Here is a 20,759-nt window from a genome sequence, read left to right on the forward strand (position 1 = left end):
ATGTCCACATAGTTATTGGGTGACTTGTTTCTTTTAATTTACCCCTATTGACATAGACACATTTTATATCAGGGATTGGGATTAGAAAAACAACAAAACAGCCACCCTGCCACTGTTATACAGCTGACAGTCCATGGCATCCACATGATAGTTTCAAACATAATTAGAAGAGCAACGTATACCTCTATACATCGGTTTGTTTACGAGCTTTGAATCGACCCGCTTTCTGTGTTTACAAACATTGCCGCACGAGGGTGAAGCGGGCAAATTGTTGGGAGAACAAGGGGGTGTTCTTATAGAACGCCAGCAAAAAAATCCTTGATTTACATGTTGTTTATCAGTGCACTTTTGGATTACAATTTGATTTTAAGGCTCGTATGAATGTCCTACTTAAAATAATGTTTGTGGCATCATCGCAAATCAACTGCATTATACTTAAAAAAAACACTTCAACTTCAACCAGTAAAATGGCTCTTTGGATAGCTTTTGCCACAGCCCATATCAATGAACGTTAGTATTCTAGCAAACAACTGCGGCATCCAAAATAGTTATTTTAAAAATATCAGGGGTTGAACTGGCTATTTGTTTGCATAACCTATATAATATACCGGGGAAGCTATGCTACAATATTAAGTATATAAACTACGGATAAGTCAACTGCTGAAGACAAGAACTACACCCGGCGACAGGAAGTGCGTCATGAGGCTGGGACCAGCCTGCACGCCGACGTTAGGATGAGCAAGTTTAAACCACGCTCATCCTCCCTCTGACAGGCCAGCATTGAGCGGGAACTATCTCTGTCAGAGTATATAAGGGAGAACAAAAGGATGTGATGCTCTCTTCTCTGTCTGCCCTGCGTGGTGTCACAGTGAGACCGTATATACGTACAACATATTTACCATTCAAGTGTTTGCAATAGTTAAAGAACAAAGAAAACTTGAGTTACTCGTTGCTAAATAATTCGTTCTAATAACAGATTCGAATTGACGTGACCCGACAAAATGTAATCTTAGTGACTGTTCAAGCAAGAATCAAAACAAGCGTATGAGAACGCATCTGTGCGTGACGTCAGTGTCGTGTACTGGAAAAGGGTCTATAGTTTATTGTAGCTGTGTAACTTGTGATTTATTTTAGTTAGCTAGTACAGTAGTACACTCTGTTACAGAGAACTCCTAATCCTCTGCGCTTTATATGAAGATGTTCTTCATTTAAAGCTAGGCCTATATTGTATTGTGTACAGTACATTACCCAGGGCCAAAATAAGCTTACTGTATGATATTAAGTTTATAATGTGTTTTTGTTGCTAAAGAGTTGAATTATATTCTCATGTCAAAATCAAATTGTATTGGTCACCTACACATGTTTAGCAGATGTTATTGCGAATGTTATTGCGGGTGTAGCTGAAACAAATGTGGATTGTGTTATACAAAAACAATGTCTTCTTTGCAATACAAGTTAGGCCTAATTTTGTTTTCTACTATGAAGTACACTTGTGATGAGGTGAGAGAGACGTTACAAGGATGCTGTTAGCTGTAACGATCGTCTGGAAGAGGGGACCAAGATGCAGCGTGGTAAGTGGTCATAATGATTTTTAATGAGACACTTCAAAAACAAACAGGGAAAACGAAAGCCAACAGTTCTGCCAGGTGAACACACACAAGACAGAAAACAACTACCCACAAAACCCCAAAGGAAAACAGGCTGCCTATGTATGATTCCTAATCAGAGACAACGATAGACAGCTGCCTCTGATTAGGAACCCTACTCGGCCCAAAACAAAGAAATACAAAAACATAGAAAAATGAACATAGAACGCCCACCCAATGTAACACCCTGGCCTAACCAAAATAAAGAACAAAAAACCCCTCTCTATGGCCAGGGCGTTACATTAGCTAACTCTTTTTTTAGTCATTTGCTTTCAAGTATGATTTCAGAAAGCTAAAGCCAACCAGGCCATCTGATCTGGGCTAGCTAGCTAACACTGTCACAACAAATAGTGGGTTACTGTTGACTAACTAGCAAGCAAGCAAGCTCTGGCCATGGAATCAAGCTCTCTACAAATAAAGATTATTCACAGGATTGTGAATATTATTGTACAGTGAGGGAAAAAAGTATTTGATCCCCTGCTGATTTTGTACGTTTGCCCACTGACAAAGAAATGATCAGTCTATAATTTTAATGGTAGGTTTATTTGAACAGTGAGAGACAGAATAACAACAAAAAAATCCTGAAAAACTCTTAAAGGGAGTGCTCCTAATCTCAGCTTGTTACCTGTATAAAAGACACCTGTCCACAGAAGCAATCAATCAATCAGATTCCAAACTCTCTACCATGGCCAAGACCAAAGAGCTCTCCAAGGATGTCAGGGACAAGATTGTAGACCTACACAAGGCTGGAATGGGCTACAAGACCATCGCCAAGCAGCTTGGTGAGAAGGTGACAACAGTTGGTGCGATTATTCGCAAATGGAAGAAACACAAAAGAACTGTCAATCTCCCTCGGCCTGTGGCTCCATGCAAGAGCTCACCTCGTGGAGTTGCAATGATCATGAGAACGGTGAGGAATCAGCCCAGAACTACACGGGAGGATCTTGTCAATGATCGCAAGGCAGCTGGGACCATAGTCACCAAGAAAACAATTGGTAACACACTACGCCGTGAAGGACTGAAATCCTGCAGCACCCGCAAGGTCCCCCTGCTCAAGAAAGCACATATACATGCCCGTCTGAAGTTTGCCAATGAACATCTGAATGATTCAGAGGACAACTGGGTGAAAGTGTTGTGGTCAGATGAGACCAAAATGGAGCTCTTTGGCATCAACTCAACTCGCTGTGTTTGGAGGAGGAGGAATGCTGCCTATGACCCCAAGAACACCATCCCCACTGTCAAACATGGAGGTGGAAACATTATGCTTTGGGGGTGTTTTTCTGCTAAGGGGACAGGACAACTTCACCGCATCAAAGGGATGATGGACGGGGCCATGTACCGTCTAATCTTGGGTGAGAACCTCCTTCCCTCAGCCAGGGCATTGAAAATGGGTTGTGGATGGGTATTCCAGCATGACAATGACCCAAAACACACGGCCAAGGCAACAAAGGGGTGGCTCAAGAAGAAGCACATTAAGGACCTGGAGTGGCCTAGCCAGTCTCCAGACCTTAATCCCATAGAAAATCTGTGGAGGGAGCTGAAGGTTCGAGTTGCCAAAAGTCAGCCTCGAAACCTTAATGACTTGGAGAAGATCTACAAAGAGGAGTGGGACAAAATCCCTCCTGAGATGTGTGCAAACCTGGTGGCCAACTACAAGAAACGTCTGACCTCTGTGATTGCCAACAAGAGTTTTGCCACCAAGTACTAAGTCATGTTTTGCAGACTGGTCAAATACTTATTTCCCTCATTAAAATGCAAATCATTTTATAACATTTTTGACATGAGTTTTTCTGGATTTTTTTGTTGTTATTCTGTCTCTCACTGTTCAAATAAACCTACCATTAAAAGTATAGACTGATCATTTCTTTGTCAGTGGGCAAACGTACAAAATCATCAGGGGATCAAATACTTTTTCCCCTCACTGTATATGACCAACCATTACATTGTATCAATACTTATAGCTGTGTTATTAATTGACACTTGCGTGGTGGCCCCAATGACCTGATTGACCTCCCTTTATCTAAAAATAAATACATGCAGAACCTCCTCTTCACTTCAGTCTCACCTTCCGATGCTCTTGTGACATTCACTTGACAGAAAATCATGACGTCACAAGTAGGACCTCCCATCCATAGAATGACATATTTCCATCTGGAACTCTCATGTTGTTTAGAGGTGTAACCAGACCTCAACTTCTTGACCTACCCTCGCTTAATCCAGTTGACTCTCCAATAGGAAAAATGTTTCTCCTTGCCCCCTCAGAACAACAGATCTATACGTGCTTTATTTCAATGGGATAATGTATCCATTCCTTATGTAACAACTTACTGGAATATGTTTGTTATAATATCTGTTGGAAAAGTCTGGTTATAACCACACAAATACCTGCTTGTTAACAAGGTCAAAGAGGTCTATTTCAGAATGATCCATAAGTATTACCCTGCGAATCATTTTACCTCATAAATCTAATTCAATTGTGCTAATGGTAAATGTCATATTCATAAATGTAAATTCACTTATAAAAAACTATTCCGTGTTTTCTATAAGTTCGAACAGTACATTAAGACCATTCTACATTCTTCTTAAAAGAAAGCTGTTAAAACAATCAATATGTTTGCATCTTTTAAGGTCTTTGTATAATCTGTCATTTTCAATATGTTATCATTGTCTGTTTGTATACTTCTTGTATGTAAACTGTTTTTTTCTGCACTAATTTAAAAATAACAAAAATAGAATTACATATTGACTATACTCGTTATTACCGTCCTTCTTCACTCATAATTATATTGTTATGCTTCCTTGAGCTCAATGATTTGATTATTCTAATAAGTGTGACTGAATCACTGAAAGTTGATCTTTCCTTCATGAAATATTGTAATTTTGTGTATAATAGAAAACCTATAAGACTATGCAGTGGTGGAAAAAGTACCCAATTTTCATACTTGAGTAAAAGTATAGATATCTTAATAGAAAGTTACTCAAGTAAAAGTGAAAGTCACCCAGTAAAATACTACTTTAGTAAAAGTCTAAAAGTATATGGTTTAAAATATACTTAAGTATCAAAAGTAAATGCAATTGCTAAAATATACTTAAGTATCAAAGTAATTTCAAATTCCTTATATTAAGCAAAGCAGACAGCAAAATGTTTGTTTTTAAAATGTATGGATAACCAGGGGCACACCCCAACACACAATATTTACAAAAGATGCATTTGTGAGTCCTCCAAAACATAAGCAGTACGGATGTGTTCTCTTGATAAGTCTATGAATTTCACAATGTTCCTGTCCTGCTAACCATTCAAAAGGTAAGGAGTACTTTGGGTTGTCAGGGAAAATGTTTGGAGTAAAAAGTACAATATTTTCTGTAGGAATGTTGTGAAGTAAAAGTAAAAGTTGTAAAAAATTTTTTTGTAAATTAAGGTACAGATACCCCCCCAAAAAACTACTTAAGTAGTACTTTAAAGTATGTTTACTTAATTACTTTACACCACTGAGCCTATGTTCAAAATTATCATCTATCATCACATACTGTATAGCCCTTGTATTGCATTTATTTCATTGTCCCCTACGATTAAATCGGGACGGGACTGTGGATCTGTTCGTTCTGTCTGTCCGTCCGTTCGTTCCGTTCGTACATTCACACGCGATATCTCAGCACTTGCCCTATTTTGATTTTGACGAAACTTGGGCGAATGATGCGTCTTGCCATTGGATCCGGCATTTAAACGACATTACACTCATTGGCCAGATGGTGGCGTTACAACAAAAGATTGAAAATATAAATTTAGAAAGGTCACGCCCCTCACCCCGTTTAACCGAGTCATGAAATTCAGTACATTGGTCCCTCTCCTCCAGAGCCGCTGACGTGGTAATATTGATGATTTGTCACCAAATATGGCTTGTTTACATAGCAATAACTAATATGGCAGGTTAGGAAAACGAATGCATCAGGTTAGGTTAATTAACGTGGGAGGTTAGGAGAATGAGGTTAAGGTTAGGACATTTTGGGCTAGGCTTTGCTACAGCGTTAGTTGTCAACAACTGTTGCCCCCGACGCGACCACTAGATGGAGCTGTAGGCCTATTCAATCTAGTCACAATGGTAGAAAGGTGTGGAACGCCGTTTGGGTCTTTGCATGTCAAAAAAAGATACACGTCAAATACAATTCTATTATAGAATGTTGTGTGTGCTGAATTTGTACGTGCAAGCCAATCGCCACCACTACTATCAGCTGTACAAAAAAAGGTCCGTAAACAAGCACACACCAGCCACGAACGATATGTTTGCAATACCGCGTTGGTAATAAGGCATTTTTTGTTCGACCGCAATTTATTGGTTAGCTAGCTAGCTTTAGCTTGGTACCTAGCTAGCACCAATACAATCAGCCTGAAAACAATGACCAGTAGAAACTGCAGTCATTTTCATTATTATTAGCAATGATTTAGGAATCCACTTGTTCGCCTATTGAAATGTAACTTAAATAGCTAGCCAGCTATGTAATACTGTTGCCCAAAGCTAACGTTATAAGCAGCTAGCTAGCTTCATCTGGCTAGTGAGGCTGACCGGACCAGGTTACGTGTTGTGAAACTAGCCACAATAAGTATTAGGCACAATAGTGGAATTTGCGGTTTGCCTTCAAAATAAAAGTACCTATTTGAAAGTGATGCAGAAGGTTACAATTGGTGGAGTCATGCCATATTTAGACTAGATAATGTAAAACGAGGTTGGAATGTGAAGCAACCAAGTTGGCCAGTTGAGAACAAGTTCTCATTTACAACTGCGACCTGGCCAAGATAAAGCAAAGCAGTGCGACACAAACAACTCAAGAGTTACACATGGGATAAACAAACGTACAGTCAATAACACAATAGATAAATCTATATACAGTGTGTGCAAATGAAGTAAGATTAGGGAGGTAAGGCAATAAATAGGCCATAGTGGTGAAATAATTACAATTTAGCAATAAACACTGGAGTGATAGATGTGCAGAAGATGAATGTGTGAGTAGAGATACTGGGGTGCAAAGGAGCAAAAAATAAATAACAATATGGGGGTGAGGTAGTTGGGTGGGTTATTTACAGATGGGCTGTGTACAGGTGCAATGATTGGTAAGCTGCTCTGACAGCTGATGCTTAAAGTTAGTGAGGGAGATATAAGACTCCATCTTCAGTGATTTTTGCAATTTGTTGGCAGCAGAGAACTGGAAGGAAAGGCGGCCAAAGGGGGAGTTGGCTTTGGGGGTGACCAGTGAAATATACCTGCTGGAGCGCGAGCTACGGTTGGGTGCTGCTATGGTGACCAGTGAACTGAGATAAGGTGGGGCTTTACCTAGCAAAGACTTATAGATGACCTGGAGCCAGTGGGTTTGGCAACGAATATGAAGCGAGGGCCAGCCAACGGGAGCATACAGGTCGCAGTGGTGGGTAGTATATGGGGCTTTGGTGATAAAACGGATGGCACTGTGATAGACTACATCCAATTTGCTGAGTAGAGTGTTGGAGGCTATTTTGTAAATGACATCGCCGAAGTCAAGGATTGGTAGGATAGTCAGTTTTACGAGGGTATGTTTGGCAGCATGAGTGAAGGATGCTTTGTTGCGAAATAGGAAGCCAATTCTAGATTTAATTTATGTGAGTCTGAAAGGAGAGTTTACAGTCTATCCAGACACCTAGGTATTTGTAGTTGTCCACCTATTCTAAGTCAGAACCGTCCAGAGTAGTGATGCTGGATGGGCGGGCGGGTGCGGGCAGCAATCGTTTGAAGAGCATGCATTTAGTTTTGCTTGCATTTAAGAGCTGTTGGAGGCCACGGAAGGAGTGTTGTATGGCATTGAAGCTCATCTGGAGGTTTGGGCTGAGTTCAGAATGTTTTTACATTCTGAAACATTAAATTGAATGGAAATGGTGCTGTACTGAATGACCAGTTGTAAAGAGGTAGAGGTTGGGGAACGCTGTCAGCATGGCCACTTCCCTTTAGATACGTCACTCATTGCTCAAGCCACACCCACCAAACGGGAGCAAACCTACCTCAAAGTCTGTTCAAGAACGTTTTAGGGAAACGTTTTGTTCAGTACAAACCGTTCTGCAAAGTAACAAACGTTCAAGCGAACTGAACGCACCTCAGGTCGATATCTCTTTTGGAACGCAGTTCTCTTAAAGGGGAAGCATCCTATTTTGACATGTAAAAAAATAAAAAATAATAATAATCTAAAAATGTATGCAATGCAATTCTTAAGAATAGAGTAATGACTTACATTTTTAATTCTATTAAACAGCTTTTTAAAGGCGGTGGCAGGTTGTCTAGCGGTTAGAGCGTTGGGCCAGTAACCGAGAAGTTACTGTTTCAAATCCATGAGCTGACAAGGTGAAACATCTGTCAATGTGCCCTTGAGCAAGGCACTAAACCCCGAATTGCTCCAGGATTGCCGTTAATAATGGCAGACCCTGGCCGTAATCCCCCTCTCCAAAGGTGTCTCAGGGAGAGCTGGGATATGCAAAAATCACATTTCCAATTCACAAATGTGTATTAATGCACACTTGTACATGTGTGAAATAGGGCAAATATAAGCACCCACCAAATTATTTTGTATTTATTTATTATAAATATAGACTATTAATAGCTGCATATACAGAGAAAGCAAGCCAACCTATAGGCCCTGCATGACCCCAATGCATTTAAAATCTACACCATGTTCGGGCCAGTAGAAATTTTGTTCAGGCCCGTAGATTTTTGGCCAACTGGCCCAATCGGGCCAGTGAGAAAAAAATAATAATTGTGGACCCTGTCATAGGCTACAACTTACCTGACCAGGTCATGAGATATAAAAACTCCAGGCCCCAGAAAATACACTTTTGAACCCATGGTGCCACCTCTGCTCTCCTCACAATGAACAAATTCCCTTCAGGGACACATAAGGTCCGCCATTTTGCATTTTGTGAAAAACACTTAAAACGCTACTCTTCTGGCACCGAATGACCGATAGGCATGAAACTTGAGATTTGGCATCTATGGACAATGGTTTCTCAATGAAATATTTTTCAGACTAGTACCTAAAACAAAATGGCTGCTATTGACCAATAAACATTCATGTGGGTGTGGTCTGGCACATAAACGCATATAAATAAGTCAAGGATATTCATATTGTCACACAATTTGGTACACCTGTTGCAAACACTGTCAAGACTCAACATATGCAAGAACATTCACATTGACCACATGGTAGCACTATAACGGACACATATTTAAATCTCTTGATCTGTTTGACTCAGAGTGCTGAAATTTGGCAGACATGCTCAAGGATATGAGTCTAGCTAACCCATGCAACATCTCAGACACCACTGGCCTGATTTTGATGAAACTTGGGTGAATGTTGCGTCTTGCCACAGAGATCCGGCATTAGCAAAATTACACTGATTGGCCCAAGCGGGGAGCTGCATCATTTGTGGGTGACTACATGTATACTGTTGCCTTTTTAAAATGTATTTAAACAGGGAATCACATTGAGCCAAGGCCTCTCTTTCATAGAAATCATAGAAAATTCACAATATTTACAAATCCAACACAATAAAAAACATACAATATTTACAAGCAATTTAAGAAAAGTGACTTACACAACATGCTCATGAAAAACAACACATTCCTCAGTAAAAAAGTAATCAACCAGCCGTCTGAACTGTCCTAGCGGCACCAAAACATCCAACCTTAGAGAGTTCTGGAGATCAATCTACAAGGTGCAAAAAAACTAAACCCAGATCCACCTAAGGGGCCAAAAGGATCTCCAGAGTTAATCATCCCTTTGATTGGGTCTGGTGATGTCTGTAATTGCCCCCCACGATGAAATCGGAGGGGGAAATACGGATCTGTCTCTTTCCTTCCGTTTGTACTTTAGTCACACACGGTTTCTCAGACACCACTAGCCCGATTTTGACGAAACCTGGGTGAATGATGCGGCTTGCCATAGAGATCCGGCATTTACAAAATTACACTGATTTGCCCAAGGGGAGCGCTATAGTAATCAAATCGGGGGGGACACGACGATATGTTTACTATTGCCTTTTTTGAAACATGTAATTAAAAATGTAGCAAACCAACAGAGTAAAAAGTTTAAATGCATTGTATTGCATGTGTTTGTATGTATTTTAAGAACATATTATTTATGATATTGCTGATAATAAAACTCTATAAACAATGATAAAACATTTTTTTTCCTTTATTTTACTACAGAAAACAACTACAATACAAAACACATTTTTACACAGTTACAATATTACAGGTAAATGTCGTTGAACGTTATGCTAATATAAACCAAGTGTGACACAATTTAAAAAGTCAGTCCTCACGATGACTGTCTTGTCTTCTTACAAAACCTGAAAAGGGGATACAGAAAGTTAAGTAGGCTATGTATTAAGTCAGATTTGATCAGTATACTGAAAATCAATTCCACATACAGTTGAAGTAGGAAGTTTACATACACTTAGGTTGGAGTCATTAAAACTCGTTTTTCAACCACTCCACACATTTCTTCTTAACAAATTATAGTTTTGGCAAGTCGGTTAGGACATCTACTTTGTGCATGACACAAGTAATTTTTCCAACAATTGTTTACAGAAAGATTATTCCACTTATAATTCACTATATCACAATTCTAGTGGGTCAGAAGTTTACATACACTAAGTTGACTGTGCCTTTAAACAGCTTGGAAAATGCCAGAAAATTATGTCATAGCTTTAGAAGCTTCTGATAGGCTAATTGACATAATTTGAGTCAATTGGAGGTGTACCTGTGGATGTATTTCAAGGCCTACCTTCAAACTCAGTGCTTGACATCATGGGAAAATCAAAAGAAATCAGCCAAGACCTCCACAAGTCTGGTTCATCCTTGGGAGCAATTTCCAAATGCCTTAAGGTACCACGTTCATCTGTACAAACAATAATACGCAAGTATAAACACCTTGGGACCATGCAGCCGTCATACCGCTCAGGAAGGAGACGCGTTCTGTCTCCTAGATATTGAACGTACTTTAGTGCAAAAGTGCAAATCGATCCCAGAACAACAGAAAAGGACCTTGTGAAGATGCTGGAGGAAACAGGTACAAAAGTATCTATATCCACAGTAAAACGAGTCCTAAATCGACATAACCTGAAAGGCCGCTCAGCAAGGAAGAAGCCACTGCTCCAATACCGGCATAAAAAAGCCAGACTATGGTTTGGAACTGCACATCGGGACAAATATTGTACTTTTTGGAGAAATGTCCTCTGGTCTGATGAAACAAAAATAGAACTGTTTGGCCATAATGACCATCGTTATGTTTGGAGGAAAAAGAGGGAGGCTTGCAAGCCGAAGAACACCATCCCAACCGTGAAGCAAGGGGGTGGCAGCATCATGTTGTTGGGGTGCTTTGCTGCAGGAGGGACTGGTGCACTTCACAAAATAGATGGCATCATGAGGGAGGAAAATTAAGTGGATATATTGAAGCAACATCTCAAGACATCAGTCAGGAAGTTAAAGCTTGGTCGCAAATGGGTCTTCCAAATGGACAAGCATACTTCCAAAGTTGTGGCAAAATGGCTTAAGGACAACAAAGTCAAGGTATTGGAGTGGCCATCAAAAAGCCCTGACCTCAATCCTATAGAAAATCTGTGGGCAGAACTGAAAAAGGGTGTGCGAGCAAGGAGGCCTACAACCCTGACTCAGTTACCCCAGCTCTGTCAGGAGGAATGGGCCAAAATTCACCCAACTTATTGTGGGAAGCTTGTGGAAGGCTACCCAAAACGTTTGATTCAAGTTATAGAATTTAAAGGCAATGCTACCAAATACTAATTGAGTGTATGTAAACTTCTGACCCACTGGGAATGTGATGAAACAAATAAAAGCTTAAATAAATCATTCTCTCTTCTATTATTCTGACATTTTACATTCTTAAAATAAAGTGGTGATTCTAACTGATCTAAAACAGCTAATTTTTACTAGGATTAAATGTCAGGAATTGTGAAAAACTGAGTTTAAATGTATTTGGCTAAGTTCTATGTAAACTTCCGACTTCAACTGTATCATAAATGTCATATGTAGGCATACACACTAGGATAGGATAGATCTTACCAGGTGTAACAGTGTCCCAGAAAAATGGCCAAAGCAAAGACTCCAATTGATCCTCCAGCAAAAAGCGATGAAACCTTCATTATGTAGGATTTATCTGCCAAACGAGAGAGAACATCATGCAACATCAATAAAACAATCTGATTAAACCACAACAGTGGGCTAAATATGACAAAAGGAACCCTTACCTCTCACTTTTGCCCAAATAACACAAGAGTGCTTGAAAGCCTAGAAAATAGTTCAAATGGCACATACAGAATGACTAATTATTAATGCAGGAGTTCTATAAGATCAACAAGCATTATCAATAATCATTTGTTAAAGATGACCTTCAAAACTGCTATTCCTTTTATATGAATAAACTTCACATATCATTTATTTCCAATGCATAGCAGTTAGTCTTACCCCTCCCCATTGACTGACAGCTCGTAATATGACGTAATAGTCTCTGCCGTTCTGTAAAGGAGCATTGTAGAACCCTCCATAGTAGTGTCCATCGCCCAATGTCAGGTTCATCTCTTTCCCTATATCCCTCAGATGGAGCTGGGCAGTGATGTACTGTCCATGGGGTTTCCTCTGACTGGAGAAGTCTGGGGTCTTCGGAGAGCTGCAGTCAAACACAAGAGTCCCCTCCAGTGGCAACACAAACACCTGGTAGAAACTGTAAACCCAGGAACAAAAGAGAAAAGGATTTGTGTCGTAATAGCCAGACCTCAGTGGGCAAATTTCAAGATACAAAATCAGCTTTTAGTACGGGAGAGCGTTGGAGGTAAAATTATGAATTACCTAATTGGGTCCAGAGTGTTAACTGATCTGCGTAGCCACAAAGTGGGCAATGGAGCCTCAATTTCCCTGTATAAAATCTCTGGGGCTTGAGGCACTATAAGATGAGAAGGTATTGACACATTTAACAACATTGGATTTCATATCCAAGTCAAAGTCAATATTCTTCTCCATGTTTCTCATAATATCTTCAAATATTTATTAATCAAATTGTCATTGTTAGTCAAGGGTGTTTGTAGTGCACCTTGTAGGCTGGTGTTTGTTGTGAGTGTGGAGGTGAACCTGGCAGACAGTGCAGTGATGCTGATGGTGTAGTTGGTAACAGGCAGCAGGTTCAGGCAGATCTCAGGGTGGTCTGATGTGGAGCTGAGGAGCTTCTTCCTCTTGTCATGGAATGACCTTTGATAGGCCCTGAATCCCACAAATGCTATCTGTTACATACAGGTAGACAGATCAAATAATGATGGTCAAGGTGTATGCAGCTCAGAGAGCACTTTTTATAATCAATAATATTATCATATTTTAAGGTCCTTGTTAAGGTAAACTTACTCTGTAATTCTCTGTGTCTTCTTCATACTTGTCTGCTTTCCAACGCAAACATTTTTCATTAAAGACAACCAAGTCGCTGATGGCAGGCTTGATTTCTGGTAGTCACAAGGGATGAGAAACAATGTGTTAAAAAAAAAAAGTGAAATGAAAAAAATCACTGATTTACACTAATTCCTTCCACATACTAAAAGGTTTTTCAAATGAACTATAGTTCACAGATTTATGAATGCATACCTCTGCATCGCATTGTGGCAGCTTGCCACTTCCCAGTGATGTCACAAACAGAGGTGTTTCTTCCTCTCCAGCTGTGGAATCCTTCCAGACAACGATGGAACACAACACTTGTGTTCTGCAACACCACCTCTGTATTGACCAGAGCAGGGGCCGGTCCACATGTAGCTGTCAAAACAAGGTGGATCAATTGAATTATGTGACGATTACCATAAAAGATTAGATTACACTGCACAGTATACCTATTTTTTTTTTTACATTTTACATTTTAGTCATTTAGCAGACGCTCTTATTCAGAGCGACTTACAGTAGTGAATGCATACATTTCATTTCATTTCATAATTTTTTTTTCTGTGCTGGCCCCCCGTGGGAATCAAACCCACAACCCTGGCATTGCAAACACCATGCTCTACCTACTGAGCTACAGGGACGGCTGTACACAAATACTAGTCTTGATTATTTTGTTGCAACATATTCATGATCATGATTAAACATTAATTTACAACCCATTACCCAATACATCATTACCCCCTTCTGGTACAGAATAGTAAGTGCTGAAAGCACATCTACTACATAGGTGGGCGCATTCATGATAGATATACAACATCAATTTGAATGTGAGCACTTTGACACAATATAATGAGTTCACGGGAGTAACTGTTACAGTGTGCCCGCACAGACAATTGATCATGCAGCAGAATAGGGTTTGCTTCAGAGTGAGATATTGTTACCGTACCTTTGCATATTATTGAAACAATTCCCCACTGTCCTGATGATGTACATGTTGAGAGACTATTTCCTCCCTCCTGGTAAAATCCATCCTTACATACATACTCAATCACACTGCCCAGGACAGTTGTATTGTCCCACAGCATGTTAGTATGGGGAAGGGTTAGTGGAGCCCCACAGTTTAACTCTGTTCACAGAAATCAGTTGAGGTTAGTTTGGTTAAACATAACGAGACAAAAACACTACTGTACATGTTCAAGTTATTCAAGCAAAATGACTCATACAGTACAATAACAAAGCAAATGTGCATTTGAATATAAATGAAAATACATGTATTTGAAAGACCTTCATTATATTGCTGGTAGTAGAAATGCACCTTCACATTGAAGTTCTATATCCTCCCAAAGTCCATTCTCTCCACACTCAGTATAACATTTCCCACTCGTGGAGTAATATCCTTCAACACATTGGTAATAAACCACACTACCAATCAACGATGTCCGGTCCCATAGCATCTTAGCATGGGATATAAACACTGGCTCCCCACAGTCAATCTCTATAATTTTAAAAGGGGATAGTGGTTATATAAGAATTGGTATCATATGTAATTGTTATTAATGTGTCATGACCACACAGAAATTACTAATATAATACCTTCACATATAAAAGATGTCTGGTCCCACTGTCCATTGGCAGTGCATACTGATACATTTCCCTCTCCCACATTGTAATATCCAGAGTTACACTGATAAAGCACCTCAGAGCCTATCCTGGTGCTCTGATTCCACAACATTACTGAGTGAGGGAGGGCAGGGGGCAAGCCACAGTAAACCTCTGAGAGGCAAAGCAATGACATTGACCAGTGACCATTCCTAGATGCAGTACATGATAACATTTTTCTCTACAAACAAAACACTCATCCATCCACATGTTAAATACATGAATGAATGCAAAAATCTAAATGAAACCTTGCTAGGAGGAAAACACTTATAAATTGTACCTTCACAAACAAGACTTGGGCCCTTCCACACACTTTCTGCCCCACAAACGGAGGAGTTCTCCCCGCTTTTCCAGAAGAATCCCTCAGAGCAGCCAAATGTAGCCACGCTGCCGTAACGTGTTCCTGTGGCTGACAGCTGGACTGCATTCAGAGCCGAGGGAGGCTGCCCACAATCAATGGCTACACATGGAGAAAAGGACAACACTACAGATACCATACTTTTTGATAACACTACTGTCATTCTGCAAATGTTCTATAAATCATTGAATTATCCAGGTGCTCTGATCTCATAACATTACTGAGTGAGGGAGGGCAGGGGGAGAATTACAGTCAACCTCTAGAGAGAATGGTTGAGATAACAGATTGTTCACCAGGATATTTGTATAGGAAGGAGATTTGGCCTCTGATATGATTCATACATACATTACACAACGTCTCAAAGGAGGTTTAACTAGAGAACATGTGAAAAAGTCATATACATTACCTTTACATGACAATGTTGCCTTTGTCCAGTAACCGTCTTTAGTGCATTGGGAAATATCTCCCCCCCTCTCTCTATGAAATCCCTCTTTACAGTAAAACAGCACAGTGCTGCCAGGGTTTGTGCTGCCATTCCACACCTGTCCAGTGTGGGGCAGTATAGGGGGATCACCACACATTATTTCTAAGGGGGAAAGCAGTATGGAATTGATTATGTGTATCCTGGATGTAAAGCATAAGAAACATTTAGATTTGACTTTCAACACTTTCATTTCAACCACAGGTCTTATCTTATGAAGACATGTGGCTATTTATCAATAATGCTTTGTTTCTACTACTGTATCAGGGTGCTAAAAACCATGTATTTCTCATCATTTCATCTCTGTCAGTGTACGTAAGAAATGTTCAGTTACCTTTGCATGATAATGTTGCCTTTGTCCAGAAACCATTTTCTGTACAGTAGGAAATATTACCTCCTCCCTCTCTATAAAATCCCTCTTTACAGTAAAACAGCACAGTGCTGCCAGGGTTTGTGCTGCCATTCCACACCTGTCCAGTGTGGGGCAGTATAGGGGGATCACCACACGTTACCGCTACAAAGAGAAAGCATTACAACAGTGTGCAATTTCTGCACATTTCCATCAAGCAGACATTAATATCATACATTTTGCACACACAATATAATTCATGGTATGGTCATCATGGCCTCTGAGGTATTTGTTAAAGCACTTGGGTAATTCAGTTATGGGTTAGTTATGGATAACTTGTAAGGTATTGATTGCAGGTGGTAATGTTGAGAGGGAAGATGTATTTTACCTTCACATAGAAAATATGTCTGGTCCCACTGTCCATTGGCAGTGCATACTGATACATTTCCCTCTCCCACATTGTAATATCCAGAGTTACACTGATAAAGCACCTCAGAGCCTATCCTGGTGCTCTGATTCCACAACATTACTGAGTTAGGGAGGGCAGGGGGCAAGCCACAGTCAACCTCTACACAGAGAATGAGACAATGGTTGAGATAACAGATTATGCACCATGATATTTGGATAGGCAGTAGATTTAGCCTCTCTGATATGATTCCTACATGACATATAGATTACAGAAAATCTCAAAAGAGGTTTCACAAGAGAATATGTGAGAAAGTATTACGTGGCAAAACTGTTACCTTTACATGACAACGTTGCCTTTGTCCAGTAACCATCTCTAGTGCATTGGGAAATATTCTCCCCTCCCTCTCTATAAAACCCTCCTTTACAGTAAAACAGCACAGTGCTGCCAGGGTTTGTGCTGCCATTCCACACCTGTCCAGTGTGGGGCAGTATAGGGGGATCACCACACGTTATCTCTACAAAGAGAAAGCATTACAACAGTGTGCAATTTCCATCAGACAAACATTCATGTCTGATATTTTGGACACACAATATAATTCATTGTATGGTCAACATGGCCTAGGAGGTATTTGTTAAAGCACTTGGTTAATTCAGTTATGAGTTAGTTATGGATGTAAGTTAGTGATTGCAGATGGTAATGTTGAGAGAGAAGATTTATTTTACCTTCACATAGCAAAGCTGACTTGTCCCACTGTCCATTGGCAGTGCATACTGATACATTTCCCTCTCCCACATTGTAATATCCAGAGTTACACTGATAAAGCACCTCAGAGCCTATCCTGGTGCTCTGGTCCCACAACATTACTGAGTGAGGGAGGGCAGGGGGCAAGCCACAGTCAACCTCTGAGAGGCAAAGCAATGACATTGACCATTGACCATTCCTAGATGCAGTACATGATAACATTTTTCTCTACAAACAAAACACTCATCCATCCACATGTTAAATACATGAATGAATGCAAAAATCTAAATGAAACCTTGCTAGGAGGAAAACATTTATAAATTGTACCTTCACAAACAAGACTTGGGCCCTTCCACACACTTTCTGCCCCACAAACGGAGGAGTTCTCCCCGCTTTTCCAGAAGAATCCCTCAGAGCAGCCAAATGTAGCCACGCTGCCATAACGTGTTCCTGTGGCTGACAGCTGGACTGCATTCAGAGCCGAGGGAGGCTGCCCACAATCAATGGCTACACATGGAGAAAAGGACAACACTACAGATACCATACTTTTTGATAACACTACTGTCATTCTGCAAATTTTCTATAAATCATGAAATGATTGCAGTGGCTGCAGTATAGTATAGGGCAGCAGGCAAAGAGATTCTGAAACATGCATTTTTGAAGCATACAGCTTTCTGATTATTATCCATTATCTTAGAATTGTACCTATAATTTAACTGAAAAGTCTTACAATACTGAGCCCAAGTGGTTTGTGTTATTTACCTTTGCACAAGGCCTTGTCCTGGTGTGGGTGGAATGGCTCTGCTCCATTGTGAACCTGGTATCCGACTTGGCAGAGGCAGTTAAAATACCCCTGCATGTTCGTGCACTTACCCCCCTCACCACAGATCCCTTGGACTCTACACTCATTAATGTCTAGATAGAAGCAACACGAATGTTGTGTTAGTATTATTAGTTAATGTGATTGGATAATGTACCCAGTTATTAGGCACCAATATGTGTGTGACTGTAGCACATTCACTCATTCAAAATTAGCATCAAGTTAATGTCCATAAAGCTTAAGAAGACTCACAATCATATATCATATCTGCCAAAGTGGCAATGATTTTTATGTCGCCCTTCTTTTCATAATGTTACAAAGCTGCTGAAGTATTCAGCATCAGTAATCGCTATAACTTACCCTGACAGCGGGTTCCATCATTGGGGATGAAGATGGCCATGTTGTTGGAAGGGCTGTATCCTGCCAGGCAGGTGCAGTAGTAGCTTCCATAGGTGTTATGGCAGGCAGTATGCTGCCCACAGATCTTATTGGCTCCTATCTGACATTCATTTTTGTCTGTAAGAGAGAAGAATAGTGGTAAATAATAAAATAATCAATAAATACTAGTATAATTTTAATACAACTGATACCCATTATATAAAAGATAAGTAATTCCTTCACCTTGAGTTTATACCTGGAGATACACACCTTGACAGTAAGTTCTTCCATTACCAACAAAGCCATACATGCAGTTACAGGCTTTGCCGGTACCATCCACCTTCTCCTCACAGGTGGCGTTAGGGTGACAAGTGGCACACACATCCAACGTTTGACCAGTCACTCGCATTTCTAAGATAAAGAAAATATACACTATTAAGAGAAATCTTTGTTTGTTGCAACAGTCACCTATAACTGTTATTTATTGAAATAGATGCTCTATGTAAGAGCTTCACCATTATGATTTACAAAGGTTCTGTCAATATTAATTTGAGTATATTACCAATGTGATGGATTTGTTTTGATCCACTCACCTGTAATGGCAAGAGTAAGAAAGGCCAAGATCACAAGTGCTGTTCTCCAATACATCCTCTCAAAGTATGTCCATTTCCCTCTCTTAGATATTGCAAAGACGCACCCTTATTAAACACATCTTTATTTATTTCCGTCTTGCAGAACTCGTGGTGCTGAGCGGATTTGATAACCAGGATTGAAAGAAGGGTATAAGAGTTAGCTGAGGTCACAATGAAATCCAACCGCCGCTCTCTCTTCTCAATGGTGATGTTGGCACTAGTGGTTTGGGGACATGTCTGTCATCATCAGCATTTTGACACATTCAGTTATGTGTGATAATGTACTCTACGCTTTGGGAGACATCTGAAACACATTTTCAAATTGCACGGTCATGCTGTGTATGCTGATAAGAGCTATATTTGGCTCAGCAAATCTGCCTGGGGTTGATAATGAACATAACATTATGAACTAAAAAAGTAAAAACTAGGTAAATAAACAGACTCTAGATGATAACCATGGATATAAGAGTGACATTAACAATTGGTGATATTCAATTTATTAAAGTAAATTAACTAGGCCAGCCTTGTTGTTTATACATCCTACCTTTTCTTGAATCAACTTTATCCAGTGTTTGTGAGACCCATCATAACTACAATCCACGCTAGGTGCTCTGTCACATGAATTAAAGGAAAACACTGTCCATGAAAAGGCACAAAAAAGGTGTGAAATTGACTAAAACTGGCTCATCACCACATCATTGCACCAATAGTGTCAACACAGTGAGAACAGCCATCCACCATTGAGCTGTTTCCAGTTGGTTCTAGCGAGTTAATCTAGTATAATGTGGAAGGGGAAGATAAATCCATCATGCTGCTATCGCCCAGCCCACCAGGACTCAGTGGGGTCTCAATCTATCACTCCCCCAGTGAGACCACACCTCACACTGCGCCTGCTGGAGAGGCCTGATTAAGCACCAGTCTGTCCCTCAAAACCACCAGACCCTCTGTAACACGCTACACAAGGGTCTCTCCACCAGCAGCACATATGAGGATACAACATACGGTAACACAACATTGTAACTAGATAGACATAGAATGTCTAGAGCAGGCATAGGTCTCTATTTATTGGTTCATAATGAAGCTGTGAAACCTATTGTTAATCTCTGTATTCTGCTCATAGTCAAATAACTCAAGGATAGATTGGTAACGTTTTTCTAACTTGGCAAACAGAAACCACTGGCCATGATTAACTTGGTCAAAAATAATGGCACTGGTTGGCATATAGGTGGTGCTGTTATAAAGTCTCACTTAAAACCTCATATCCGCCACCCTGATTGACCCAGAGACTTGAAACGTTGAATGTAGTTGTTTTTACCCATACTGAATTAATTTGCCTCAAGGACCCATAAGGTCTGGATAGATTTTCCTCCATCTTGGAAATTTCAGAAAACATTTAAAAAACGTATCATAAACCACAAGTCCATATAACACCTCCAAATTTAGGCCCATAGTACATCTCTTAATGTAGTTTGAGAAAAGCTAAGAGATGGCTGAGTTATTGATAAATCAGGAAATCTGATTTTACCTGTCAATTTAAATCCTTCGTAAATTCATTCCACAATGGCTCATCAACTTGAAACTTTTCAGAGTCATCAAATCCATTACCGTGATGAACACTGATATCTAACATATAAGGAAACTATTAACAATTTACTTTTTTTGACTATGTAACGCTAATGCTTAAAATAATCATTATACCGTCTTCACATGGACTAAAAGTCAGATTCACTCCAAATATGGTCTTTGGACTCATTACAATAATCCCTAAAGAATTTGAGAAGATAACGTTGATGCATTCAAAGATGACAGCACTATACCAGTAGATACCCATTAGCACAT

The 20,759-nt window shown here is 40.0% G+C and overlaps 1 protein-coding gene across 18 annotated transcripts; it reads right to left on the reverse strand.

Annotated features, from left to right (window-relative positions):
* Positions 1–9,836: 9,836 nt before the first annotated feature.
* susd1 (sushi domain containing 1) lies at positions 9,837–19,678 on the reverse strand. Of its 18 annotated transcripts, XR_006761746.1 has the most exons (24): positions 19,465–19,676; positions 18,882–19,224; positions 18,559–18,699; positions 18,271–18,426; positions 17,853–18,005; positions 17,418–17,597; positions 17,072–17,251; positions 16,684–16,863; positions 16,329–16,508; positions 15,926–16,105; positions 15,517–15,696; positions 15,033–15,212; positions 14,687–14,866; positions 14,409–14,588; positions 14,040–14,219; positions 13,307–13,471; positions 13,073–13,167; positions 12,768–12,954; positions 12,527–12,620; positions 12,146–12,401; positions 11,929–11,968; positions 11,744–11,837; positions 10,449–10,562; positions 9,837–10,011 (listed from the first exon to the last, which is right to left on the reverse strand). XR_006761746.1 is itself a non-coding variant. In XM_014172279.2 (23 exons), the coding sequence occupies exons 2-23, from the start codon at positions 18,934–18,936 to the stop codon at positions 9,981–9,983; spliced, it is 3,087 nt and encodes a 1,028-aa protein (XP_014027754.2). In that variant the 5' UTR covers positions 18,937–19,224; positions 19,465–19,676; the 3' UTR covers positions 9,837–9,980. The 18 variants fall into 18 exon arrangements, 14 of the variants coding, with proteins under 14 accessions (XP_014027754.2, XP_014027747.2, XP_045562730.1 ...); XM_014172279.2 differs by lacking the exon at positions 10,449–10,562 and having other exon boundaries at positions 15,517–15,684; positions 16,094–16,105; XM_014172272.2 differs by lacking the exon at positions 10,449–10,562.
* Positions 19,679–20,759: the final 1,081 nt, after the last annotated feature.

This window comes from Salmo salar, chromosome ssa24, assembly GCF_905237065.1.
Source record: "Salmo salar chromosome ssa24, Ssal_v3.1, whole genome shotgun sequence".
Classification (NCBI taxonomy): domain Eukaryota; kingdom Metazoa; phylum Chordata; class Actinopteri; order Salmoniformes; family Salmonidae; genus Salmo; species Salmo salar.

Bases quoted from the DNA above. Each gene is read 5' to 3' on its own strand.
- susd1 (XM_014172272.2), bottom strand. From the start codon at position 18,936: ATGTATTGGAGAACAGCACTTGTGATCTTGGCCTTTCTTACTCTTGCC. The intron at 18,700-18,881 runs GTGAGTGGATCA...TCTTTATCTTAG, and splicing joins TCTTACTCTTGCCATTACAG to AAATGCGAGTGACTGGTCAA. The intron at 11,838-11,928 runs GTAAGGGTTCCT...CTCGTTTGGCAG, and splicing joins TATTTGGGCAAAAGTGAGAG to ATAAATCCTACATAATGAAG.